The 13,071-nt window shown below is 42.7% G+C and overlaps 1 protein-coding gene across 1 annotated transcript; it reads left to right on the top strand.

Moving 5' to 3' along the window:
* Positions 1–258: 258 nt before the first annotated feature.
* ARL8B (ARF like GTPase 8B) lies at positions 259–11,541 on the top strand. The gene is made up of 6 exons (XM_019631349.1): positions 259–362; positions 2,208–2,281; positions 2,684–2,777; positions 5,162–5,229; positions 5,519–5,589; positions 9,311–11,541. The coding sequence occupies exons 1-6, from the start codon at positions 264–266 to the stop codon at positions 9,358–9,360; spliced, it is 456 nt and encodes a 151-aa protein (XP_019486894.1). The 5' UTR covers positions 259–263; the 3' UTR covers positions 9,361–11,541.
* Positions 11,542–13,071: the final 1,530 nt, after the last annotated feature.

Below are 13,071 nucleotides of genomic sequence, written 5' to 3'. Positions count from 1 at the left end.
TTTAAACGTAAGGAAATATGTAATAAATTACCTTAGACTTAAAAATATATTTCTTTAATGGGAGAATATGTCTTTGTGCGAACAAAATAATGTACCTCTTTAAGAAATATGGCCATATATAAATAAGGAATGTTTTCTTAAGGCAGATTGTTACCACCACTAAAAAGTGAGTTATTTACTAAGATGGGTACAGAGGCAGTGTTGATGCTAGATGCCTGTTTAGTGTTATATGTCTTAATAGATACTGATTATTCTAACTTCAAATGTTTTCTTCTGTTCAGTCAGGTCAATTCAGTGAAGATATGATACCCACCGTGGGCTTCAACATGAGGAAAGTTACTAAAGGTAACGTCACAATAAAGGTACGTCATCTTCTTGCCGTACTCGATTAAATTGCTAGTCTGTACAGCCAGGAGTTTTTCAGCTTGCTTGTTGGTTTTTTACCTGAGTTTTTATCATTCTTAACTAATGAATGGGCCTGTTCCAAAGAGTATAAATCAGCTGTGTTTCTTTCTGTCTCCTATTATAAGAGTTGAATGGTACGTGCCCGTGGAAAACTTAGCATATGCGGTGGCAGAGGTAATATTTGGGATTTAGATGTTCCTAGGAATAAAAATCCCATCTTTCAGAATATTTGGAATGTGGTATTATATTATTTCATGAACAATATTTTATATTGAGAAATAATTATTATTTATAATATTGGTATTTGGTGTTGTATTTGTGGCAGCAAAAATGGTAACTCACTTTTCCCTTTATTTACTACTGAGCCCTAATATTAAAACTATAAAATGGGACAAAGCTAACTTGTCTAACATAATTTTGTTTTTAGAATGAGTTTGAACCATGGACTGTTGGACTGTTTCTAGGAGTAGGGGCCATAATTTAGGGGTTTGTCGTCGTCGTTGGTTCAGCCATTCATGAGAGCTACTTGTCCTCTGAACAGAGGGGAAGTTACAGTCCTTACTTCTCTAGCCTGGTCCCGTATGGCCGTTTTACCCGATTCCTGTGGCTCACAGAAGCTGTTTACTGAAATCTTTCTGTAGCTCATCTCATGAAGCTCCTGACTTTTCATGGATCCGTCTCTTTATGCATGTTACCATGTCTGTAGCTATATTGGAGACCTCTTGAAGATGAATACAGTGACATTAGACTTTTACATAGCCCAACGTCCAGAACAGCACCCTACGTAGTAGATATACTAATGAAATTATTGCAGGTAGCGGCTCTCGTATGGATAAAATAATTTTATACAAGAAAAACACCTAGGTAGGAATGTTGGCTGTGTTAGTGACAGAATAATTTAAAATAATTTAAATAATTTAAAATGATTAGGCATTAATACCGAGTCAGACAATTAAACTTCAATAGATTCTAAATAAAGTGTTGTTTTCTGTCTTGGAATTCAAATCTGGATGAAGCATGATTCTGGAGATTCTAAAAGTGTTATCTTAAAAGACACATACAGCAGTCCCCCCTTCTCCACGGTTTTAGTTACCCGCGGTCAACCATGGTCCGAAAATATTAAATGGGAAATACCAAAGATAAACAATTCCTAAACCTCAAATTGTGCACCGTTCTGAGTAGTGAGATGAAATCTTGTGCCGTCCCCACGCCGTCCCACATGACTCACCCCTGTGTCCGGTGTGCCCACCTTCAGACACTTAGCAGCTGCCTCAGTTATCAGGTCGACTATCACGATGTCGCAGGGCTTGTGTTCAGGTCACCCTTATTTTCTTACGTTGTGATTGTTCTTATTATCAGCTATTGTTGTGAATCTTTTACTGTGCCTAATTTATAAATTACACTTTATCATAGGTGTGTATATATAGGAAAAACATACTATATATAGGGTTCGGTACTATCCTTGGTTTCAGGCACCCACTGTGGGTCTTGGAATATATTCCCTGCAGATATGGGGGGACTGCTGTATTTTTAATAATGGAAATTTATTGGTAAACAGGAAAAGAAAGTATTGTACAAAAACTAAACCTTTGCTCAAGCAGAATTTATTAGATTTCATGTAAACATGTTAAATATGAACTTCAAGTCGCCCCCAGAACTTCCAGATTAAGAGCTTGTTTGAGCTCAAGTTTTTGAGGAGCCGTTGGCTCTAAGATTGTGAAAATGAGCATATCGGCCTGACCTTTGTCCTTCAATGTGTCACTTGAAATGCCTGTGCTGAGAGCTGTCTGTCTTGATTGCAGATCTGGGACATCGGAGGGCAGCCCCGGTTCCGGAGCATGTGGGAGCGGTACTGCAGAGGGGTCAACGCCATCGTGTAAGTGCTCTCTCCGCAGTCAATCAGGCTGCAGGGAGGCGAGCGAGCTGCCGTTAGTGCTTCTGAAGCCTCGTTTTTCATTTCGGCAGCAGTGTCTTTCTTAGGTGTTTATTAGTATAATTCATTACATGAGACTTTAAAAACTTCATCACAGAATGAGCGTTTTTTTTTTTGGTTTTTGTTTATGCAGCTCTGAGCTAAGGGATATAAGTGTGTTACTATAATGTGTTAGCTCCTGAGAGCTGTCTATTTAAAAGTTTGGGGTGTTGAATTTTTCTTTATCTGGGGCTTGATTTTGATTAACAACTTGAGTAGTATAAATCTTAAGAAAATTAAAAATCTGTAATATTAATTGTGATCATCAAAGAAGATGAAGACATATTGAGATTATTTTTTTTATAGTTACATGATAGATGCTGCAGATCGCGAAAAGATAGAAGCCTCGCGAAATGAACTTCATAATCTTCTAGATAAACCACAGTTACAAGGAATTCCAGTAAGTATGGATTATTTGATATTTCACATTATGTATAACTGTATATTATATCTGTGACATTATTAACATTATATTGTACAGTTATGTTAGTGATGTTGTGTGTCAGTAAAACGCCATCTGTTTCCAAGTCTGGAGGGCTTTCATTCACTGAGCAGCTACCTGCCGTGCTGGGCCGTGTGCTGTTTCTCCATCTTAACCCGCTGTTTATTAAACTGCTGCGGGAGCAGCGCTCAGTCCTGAGGACAGTGATGAACAAGTGCCTAGGGACACGCTCCCTGCATCCCAGAGCTTATGGTTTAGTAAGAAGGGTGGATGCTCTGAAATGTCCTGAATAATACAGCTCTGGTAAGTGCCACCAAGGAGAGGCCCATGTGGCTGTGAGAGCTGTAGATTAGAGAGGAGATTGGATCGCGTTTGAGGGAAGAAAGGATTCCCCCAAGAAGTGATTGATACTGGAGCTGAGAGGTGAGGGATGTGACGCTTGGAGGAAAAGAGAGTTGCAGACAAAGGCCCGTTGGTAGGAGGATGCAGAGCACTGAGAGGCAGCCAGGCTGTCCGGCGCACCAGGGGTGGGGGTAGAGTGTGGCCATGTGGCAGCCGGCTGCCGGAGGAGCCTGGCTGGGCTGGGCTGGACTGTGGAGGAAGCCAGACGGTATTTTAAATGATCAGGCTTATTATTACATCATTCTGATTTCGGTTTAAGAATGGATTGAAGTGTCAAGAGGGACTGTGAAGAGGACAGCGTGAGGAAGCTTTGAAGCTACCCCGGCAGATTACAGCACCATGGATGAGGGCTGGTGGCAGTAGACAGGGTGCTGAGAAGGAAGCCGGTTTAGCAGTGGTTAGGAATTCAGTCCCTCGGACCCGGTAACGGACTGGAAGGGAAGGTGTAGCGCACAATGCCCAGTCCCTGGCGTATGTAGTTAGATGGAAAGTGCTGCCATTCGCTGAGCTAAGCAAATGCTGGAAAAGGACCAGGCTCTAGCCTCATGACAAGTTCATGGTGTCAGACACGTGAGGTTTAGTCCTTAGTTAATCTTCACAACATGTCGAGGTTGGTGGTGGTATTCCTCCTTTATAACAGTTTGGGTCCATGTCTATCTGACTGTGAAGCCTGTTCTTTTTCTTCTGGGTTGTTAGTTGCAAGCGGTAGGAAGCTGGTGTCCCTTCCCTATCAGAATGGCTCCTCTGTCCCTGCTTTCCTCCGTCACTGGCTCTGCAGCCCGAGTTTGGGTTCACCATAGATCACGTGTCCGTGCTCTGGCGGAAAGGAAAGCCAGGGAAGAAATTGGCTACAGAAGCAAGTAGCTTTATTGGGAAGCGGGTTCGTAAGGTGGGAGGTTTCCTAAACGTAGGAAGAAGGCTAAGCTGCCAGGCAGCCCCATAACTAAAACTGATCACAAATGACCATGATGTGTTATGAGACACTCGGGCAGGTCCAGCTGGAGAACCCTGAGCGATTGAAAGAAGGGTGAGGGGCGGGTAAGAGCTGGGGAGGCAGACAGGCTGAGCGGGCCGGCTGAGGCCTGGCTCCTGGCCCTCCGACTCCCTGCAGTCTACCATCCCCTGAGGCTGTCTCTGCGCCTCTGTCCTTATCTCTGTCCTCGGGGTGTACAAGAGTCTCGGCCTCCGATGAATAGAATCAGTTAGTGTCCAGACTCGGGGGTGGGGGTGGGGGAGCTCAGTGAAAGCAATAGGTATGACAGGGTAGACATGGCATGTACTTCGTTGGCATGGATCAAAGGTACAAGTTCTTAGAAAACACCGACTTAGAACGTGGATGTTATAAAACACGTATGTACTCATGGTCTTTGCTTTCTGTAAGGCAGAAAGGATTTCTCTGGGAAAGACAGAGTGTTAGTTAGGAAGCCCATCTCTGCTTTTGTCTCTTCCGAGCACGTGTAGCAATCAGATGACAGCATTTAATCCCAGAGTTGATGGCTACTGTTTTCATTGAACCCCCAGACTGCTCCTTTGTGTTCACACATGGTATCCTATAGGAGGGGTCCAGAATTTTAGAAGCTTATTTACATGTTCACATGGTTATAACAGCTTACAGAGAAAATATGGTTAAAAATTGTTCCCCCACCCTTGGCTGTTAAGATCATATTCACATTTTAGCAGAATGCACACTATAGACTTAGAATATTTTAAATAGAACTTGGCAGCTACATATTGAATTAAGGGCCTCTACATGTGGAAGTCAAAATGAATGCTAATTGGAATGACTAAATGAGGGAGATTGGCCACCAGTTCCACAAATAAGCTCTAATATTACAGCACGTGGCCTCATTCTCACTGTAATGTCTGCGGATATGAACAAGACACGCTCCTGTGACGTTGTCTTATGTTAAGTTTACTCTTAATACCTTTTCTGTTTAAAGGTGCTTGTCCTTGGAAACAAGAGAGATCTTCCTAATGCCTTGGATGAGAAACAGCTCATTGAGAAAATGTATGTCTTCAGCATGAATGATGGTGTTTTTGGTTTTTTTTCATTGGTTCTAAATTGTACTGTTTTGCCCACTGCTTTGTTTAGCATCATTGCATTATTCAGTAATGATCACAGCCATGTTTTTAGGTAGATGAACTTGGACTACCAGAGAAGTGAATTACTAAATTTTTAGTAGTAAAGTAATTTCTTCAGTTTAGTAATTTAAAAAAAACAAGTAAAATTGAGCAGAGTGATAAGTATGACAGCTGTTTTAAGCACTGACTTATTCTCTTAATTCTGCTTCTTATAGGAATCTGTCTGCTATTCAGGATAGAGAAATTTGCTGCTATTCAATTTCTTGCAAAGAAAAGGATAATATAGGTAAGAAATAACCGGTGTTTTTGGAAGAAACGGGTATCATTGGAAGGGGTGTCTAAGGACTCTTACTGTTTATTATCTCCATTGCTGTTCAGCTGAGTTCCTTTATAGAGTACTATTGCTTTTGCCTCAGGGAAAAGAGTAGACATTATACCTTTTGACAACAAATAAAACATCCTGAATCTGTTCTATGCTGTTTAAAGAAGTAGATGCAATAAAAACACAAAGTTAAGCATATGGGATATCAATTTATTGTATTAATTTTTGCAGAGCTAGTATCCAGCTGTGCTTTATAACGAAATGACGTTTTGAAATAAGACTTGACACAAATTGGTCTGTAGGCACTAGAACAATTTTTCCTTTGTTGAACCGGCACATGACTGCAGTATGTCAGCACTCTATAGGTATAAGCCCAAAATACCCTTTATCTCCTTAATGTCTAGTGATTTCCTAGGACTGCCATAGCAAGGGACCACAAACCGGTGGCTTAAAACAGCAGAAATTTATTCTTTCAAGCTCAGGAGGCTAGATGTCTGAAATCGAGGTGTCGGCCGAGCCGTGCTCCTTCTGGGAGCTCCAGAACAGACTTCCCCCTTGCCTTTCCCAGCTGTGGAAACTGCTGGCAGTCCTTGGCATCGCTGGGCTTGGAGCCGCATCACTCTGGTTTCTGCCTCCAACTTCACGTGGCCACCGTCTCTGTGTGTGTCTCTGTGTCTTCTCCTCTTATAAGGACACATGTCACTGGATTAGGACCCACCATAATCCAGTTTGACCTCATTTTAACTAATCACATTTATTTATTTCTAAATAAATTCTGAGGTTCCAGGTGGATGTGAATTTTTAGGGGACACTGTTCAGTCCAACGTCCTTAAAGAATAAGTGTGTATGACTGAACTGTAGTCTCTTAGCTAAAATTAGGTGAGGGATTATTTAATAAAGGTGTATTGAAATAAAATGCAATACACAGTGTAAAAATAGTGTATTTAAAAAGGTATTCTGATAGTTTTTCTCTAGCCTTCATTCACTATATATTGGTTCTTATCATACTTAACCTTTTCCCCAAGTCAATTCCACTCTGTATCTCAGCTGCTCTCCCACCCCCCTCAAACATGTCCTGATAAACTCAAAGCGTTGATCATTTTCTGGCTAATTCTGGGTCTCTCTTAAAGACCACCCCAAGCAGTCTGAGCTCAGTATCTGCTGATGGACCCTAATCCTCTCTATTAAATGGATAGAATAAGTGACGTGTTACATTGGAGCATTCAGTTAATTTGAAAACAGACTATTCAAGCATTTAATGTGACTTAGTGTTGATTTTTTAAAAATGTTTTTCTGTGTTTCGGGGAACTCTTGTAAAGTTTTAAGTTGTGCCTTCAGGAGAACATTACTTGTATGCCAGTGGTTGTCAGTAAGGGGTTTTTATTCCTGGAGACTATTGGCAAGGTCTGGAGACCTCTGGTTGTCATAGTGAGGAGGGTTCTAAACACCTACACACCCCACAGCCAGGAGTGGCCAGCGCGCGAGGTCGAGAAGCCCTGTTCTGTATTAACCAGGAGTTTCAGTACATTGTGCTGTGCTGTGAATCCATTACTCCCTTACATTTTCTCTCCTATTTCCTAAAATGGGGCCGGGGAGGTTGAAGGGAGAAAATAAACCCTTTAGATTAGACTTCTTGAATAGTCAAGTCAGAACATCCTTAATTTCAGCTTTTATAACAGATTTTAGTGTCAAATTTATCTTACTAAATTTAACTTACATTTTTAACTTACTGAATTGCTCCAAAAAGGATTTCGGTGTATATGGCTTGTACGTTATACTTCCAGCTCCCTGATGTGGTACCAGGAATACTTTAATTTCGTTAGTAATGTGTCCTCAGACCCCACACACAACAGTTCCCTTCTGGGAGAAGGATCTTGGCGAAGATGGCTCACACCTGTGGCCCTTTTTGTCACAGAAAATGACCGCCTTATGTTTTTCTGCCTTTTCATCTAGTCTTAAGGATCCATCTGTCTAGTGCCCCCAAGATTTTTTTTAGTGAATTTCTGAAATATTTACACCTGGTTGTTTGAATTTTAGATTGGCCTCGTCCCCCATTTCATTCACATGAGTGTGGCTTTGCTCTTACTACTCACACGGCCGGCCTCCTTTTGAAGCGCAGATGACCTGCTTGGGCAGACGGCTGACTCATTGTCTCCACGTCTGTGGTGTGTGGACAGGTCGTGCTGGCTCAGCTGTCAGCTCTAGGCCGTGCTGTGTGTGCGGCTTCTAGTTTCCCTGATGTCCGTGAGCGGGAATTGGCAATCATCTGTCAGGCTTGGAGAAGAGACTGCTGCTTCTAATAGGTGCTCACGTCCACGCGATGCGGCTCACACATGTTAAAGAGCTCAAGGACAGGAGTTCAGTGTTTCGACTTAGCCGACTTCTCGGCCGGCGTGCTTTTTCTGGCTAATCTCGGCTACTGTGGTTTCAGGTGCCACCTGTGTGATGGCATCTTGCCAGCCTCCATCTCTTCCTCAGATCTGGGTAGCTAAAGCTACCTGTTGGGCATCTCCATTATGTGCTACCTTCTGCCCCTCAAACTCGATGTGCCTGCGGCTCAATTCTTAATCTTTTTTTAAAGGCTGTTCTTTCTTTTGCCTCTGTGTCTGTCACCAGCTCCATGACACACCCACTCAGGCCAGAGCATGACACACTCACTTAGGGCAGAGTGTCTTTCTCACCTCTTCCACATAGTCGGTCACCAGCTGTCAGTTCTGCATCTTAATCATGCTTCTCATTCCCCCTCCCCCCACCCCCACAGCGCTTGGCTTGCTTCAGGCCTTCGTCACTTCCCATTCCCGCTGAGATAGGCTCTCTGTCGGCAACCCTCCAAGCTGTCCTCCTCTAGCCAGCATTGATCTTACTAAAATAAACCGGTATAATTTCCCTGCTTAGCATTCTCCACTAACTTCCTATTGACTTGAGACTAAAATCCAAATTTCTTAGCATGTTAGAATGACATACAAGATTATCTGGCTCCCTCTAGCCCTGTGGTTCTCAGCTGAGGACTGTTTTGCTCCTCGGGGACATTTGGAAATGTCTGGAGACATTATTGGTTGTCACAAGTGAGGGGAATGGTGATAATGGCATCTAGTGGTAAAGGCCAGGGATGTCAGAAAGTATTCTACCGTGCACAGGAAAGGGCCTCCCTTCCCAGCAGAGAATTAACCAGCCCCAAACGCCAGAAGCGTGAGGCTGAGAATCCCCGCTCTGGCCTAAGCACGAGCGGCACCCTTCCCCCATCCCTCTGCTTCAGTCGCTTCTTACCACTTCTCATCCACCCAGTGCTCCATGCTGTTTCTTTTGCCTAGAATTCTGTGGGACGGCCCCCCAACCCCAAACGATTACTTGTATGTTTTCTGACTATAATACTGAAAGCTCCTTGAGGACAGAGAGTGGTTCTCCGATTTCTTTGCATTCAGTACCCGATTTTATAGGCAGTCAGTAAATGGATGAACGAATGGAAGATGGCCTAAGTTGTTCTTGACTCAGTTGCACTTGGGAATCAGAGACTCTTCAGCCCCTCGTAATGCCTCAGCTTGTCCTCCTGAAGCAGGTAATGGGGAGCAGCAGTGCAGACGCAGAGAAGCGGGGGCAGGCCCAGGCTGTGCTTTGACTTAGCTGCATTTTAAAGATGGTCTCTGATGTTTAGTTTCTTAACGCCTTTTTTTCCCTCCATCTGTAGATATCACACTTCAGTGGCTTATTCAACATTCAAAATCTAGAAGAAGCTGAAAAGCATCTCCTGACGTCTTCCAGTCCTTCCTGGCTGTAATCCTAAAATTATTGTCCGTTCCTCTGAAGTACTTCCCAGAATACGGTCCTTCCTAAACCCAAGAAATTGCCTTTTTCAGAGTTTATTTCTCATGTGCACTGCTGAAAATGTGTATCCCCTAATCCTTCATAAAGAATCAGCTAGAGTTGTCACGATAAAGTCAGCACACACCAAGGCTTCTGACACACACTTGTCTTACACAGTGTGTAGAGCTTTTTTTAAAAAACACACTTCCGACCATCTTAAATCAAGAAGATTGCAGATTTCCGTTCTGGTCTTTCTGGACCAGATTTTTGTATTGGTTTTCAGTAAATGTCTGTCTATGATATTTCATTCTAGAGTCCAGTAGCTTTACTACTGATACTGGCTTGATACAGCATGAAGTTTCTAGTACCACACACACACAGTATTTAGAAAACCTTTAGCCTGACTCGTGTGGGCTGTAAACATAATGTTGACATAGCCCACAAATGCATGTGAAATGTATAATTACACCTTTGGAGTTGTAAGAATGGTCTGCGAGGAGACAAGGCTCCAGGTCAGTGTTGTTAGGGGTTCTTGACACTGAGACCTTACGTGATGGATCTGAACACCAGTCTGCTCTCTGAGCGTTCTTCATCGCCGGGCAGCAGTCGGGGATGTGGGAGGCACTGAGGCGTGCCCTTTTGTATCTGTCCAGGTCACTACTTCTCTATTTTTTCTTTTTTTGCTTGTTCAACACTTTTTTAAGGGGTTGGGAACTGAAGATTTTCTCAAAAGCTTTCATGAATTTAGAGCATTCCAGCCAATATAATAAAACGTGTTAAGAACGTCAGACTTTGTTCAGACACCTGTTTGTTCTTTCTATCTCCAGTCATTGAGTCAGGGCTGCCGCATGACACTTGAACTCCTGACTTTTTATATCCAGTCACAATGCTGACTTGCAGCACAACAGATACTTACAAACAAAAAAGTTCCTACTTTCCTCTCTTCCTGAGGTAAGGTTTGGCACTCTTTTGCCGGTGCCATGAGACATCTTGATTATTGTGACAACTCTAGACCTGCCTGCTTTATCTGATGTAATCACACGGAATGTCTGCAGGTTGGCTGACAATCACACAGAGCTGAGGACCTGAGGCTGTTCGTTGTCAGCCTCTATGACATGGAGATGTATAAACTTAACATGAGTGCGTTTCGTAGTTCAATGATCTCCATACCATAAAGGGACATGTTATTACTGGCTCATCTGTCAACTGTCCTTCACATAGACCACTGTCGTAGATCAAACTCTGTCTGGTGCGCCTGCTTGTGTGTTGCCTCACACTGTGTGTGATTTTGTCTCCTTTGTTAAGCAGCACTCATGTGGACAGTGCATCTCCCACCGTGGTGAGCACTCAGAGTGCAGTCAACAGTAAGTTCTTTTAACGAATTCCAGTTTTAATTTATAGACTGCCATGGCCTTAACAATATTCTGTACAAAATCCTGCACTGTGTTGCACAGACACTACTTACTTGTCTTCAGTCACATTTTTATGGGTAGACTCGGCTTTTACAATTCTGTTCTTATCCTTTGAAGCATGTTGCATACTTCCCTGATGAGATGGGTGGTTCTGTAAATGAAGGGATAGTTAAACTTGCTACCGTAGTTCGATGCCATCGGTGGCCGCTGGAACCATTACCAAGAATGTAGCAATCTGTGCCTAAAATGGAGGACTCGGAACTGGAATGTGTGACTGTGGGGGCCGCACAGGCCGTCCTGACCTGTAGCTACACCTGAATAAGTCTGTGTGTCTGGGCATTGCTTTCGGCATTTGAAGACATCCAGACACCGCCGCCATTTTCCTGTGCATTAACCTCTGCATGTGAAAACTTAACAGTTACTGAACTTTGTAAATACATGGATTTTATTTAGGTGGATGCATTTTTCGTCTGTTACTGCTCTTCTCGGCTTTATTCAATAAACTTGCATTTTGAGGGTTGTATTGACAATTTTAACCTAAAATGTGCATCATGATGGAAGGTGCTGACTTTTTTGGAAGGGGATGGAAAGAAAGTTACCATGAGCAGGGTCCATTGACCACATGCGAGAATGAAATCCGCTCAGCTCTCAAAGAATTGGGTCTTTGGGCTAGTTAAAAATAGAAATAAACTTCTAAAATGTCCACACTGTTGATATTGCGACTTTTTTTGAGGGTAGGTGGGGGAGGTACTACTGTAAACTCATGACACACCGACTTTTCAAAGTGGCAGTGCTGGTTAAGCATATTATAATCCAGTTGTCTTAAAAATCATAAAGCTCTACTGATAAACTGAAATTGCAAGATATGCCTATTTCATTCACTTCCAAAATGGAAAGATTTAAAATATTGGATTGTCAGAAATGTCGTGACGTATTTTTTCTATGTTTCTCGTTGCAAAAGTGCGTCATGACTTTTGCGACAACCTAATAGTAAACATGATGGTTTTCCCACAAAAGCATATTTTTAAAGTATAATGCGTTTGGCCTATGTTGCCAGTATGTTAACTTTTGCACAATAAAAGTGAACATTTATCTCATCAAAGCCATTGAAGAAATTATTTTACGTATTTTTACTCAGAGACGCTCAGCTTGGCTTTTCCTCTGTGTCTCTTGTCACTCTGATGGCCAAACCCTTTGGGCCAGTTGGATGTGTCATTTGGCATCTCTAGGACAGCCGGCCCCCGGACACCACGTTTACATTTTGTTATTGAATTAGTGAAGCCATGCAGTCAAGCCATCAGGTTGGTCCTCTTCTTACCACCCTCACATCCAAGCCATTTTTGAAGGAGTTGGGGGCGGGGGGAATATAAAGTTGGCTTACTTTACCCATAATTTCTAAGTTTAAATCTGCTTTAAAAATTTGAGACTTCCAAACTTAGTCCATTTGATTGTGTCAAGTAAATGGATTGTAGTGAATGCTTTAGTGCTCATTGTTGTGTCTGGGGAACTAATCGCCTTGCGGATCCTATCCATACAGGGTGCAGTTACCCTGAGGTCCTGTCGATTTGGTAATTCCAACCTCTGGGGACCTGGCAAGTTGAGACTGGTGAGGAAGTTTAAATGCACTGCAGCTGTAACGTCCAGTTGTGAGGCGACTTGAAATGTGCGGGGAAACCACGTGTTAGTACTTGAAATAGTTTCATTTCGTTACAAACTTGAAAGGTTGTGTTCTCAACAACACGTATGTCAGTGGGAAGGAAGGCAGTAAAGCAAACACGAGCCTTGCCGACTTCCCTTAAATTCGCAGTTATACCAATGGGCGGCCCCTGCAGGTGTTTCCTGTTGGTTAGTAAATACCCTCCACACAATTTCTGTTTAAACTTAAGCTATTAATAAAAATGGGTACTTCTGTCATGGCTGCCACTCGGCTGTTCTCAGGAAAACAGAAACAGGTCAGTAATGTGCTAGATGGAAGTTCTGTAATCTGAGCAAACAGCGATAGTCATCCATCACCAGCTCATTAACTGCCTTCTCTTCAGTCAATTCCATTTTAAATCCCAAGAGAGCTGGCGATTTAGGCGATGCAGATTTCCCAGCAGGACTCTGGAGTAGGGGAAGATACCTCTTTTTTTTTTTTTTTTAAACTGGAGCCTGCAGGTGTCAGATTCCTAAAATGAGGGGATGTGATAGGGAAAGAATAGTCCGTTTAAAATGTTCGTGTGTCTTGGTTGTC

Source organism: Hipposideros armiger, unplaced genomic scaffold (assembly GCF_001890085.2).
Source record: "Hipposideros armiger isolate ML-2016 unplaced genomic scaffold, ASM189008v1 scaffold_990, whole genome shotgun sequence".
Lineage (NCBI taxonomy): Eukaryota > Metazoa > Chordata > Mammalia > Chiroptera > Hipposideridae > Hipposideros > Hipposideros armiger.
Note: the sequence above shows the minus strand (reverse complement) of the source record. Positions and strands in the feature narration are given on the sequence as shown.

Bases quoted from the DNA above. Each gene is read 5' to 3' on its own strand.
- ARL8B (XM_019631349.1), top strand. From the start codon at position 264: ATGTTTTCTTCTGTTCAGTCAGGTCAATTCAGTGAAGATATGATACCC. The intron at 5,230-5,518 runs GTATGTCTTCAG...TGCTTCTTATAG, and splicing joins AAACAGCTCATTGAGAAAAT to GAATCTGTCTGCTATTCAGG. The intron at 5,590-9,310 runs GTAAGAAATAAC...CTCCATCTGTAG, and splicing joins CAAAGAAAAGGATAATATAG to ATATCACACTTCAGTGGCTT.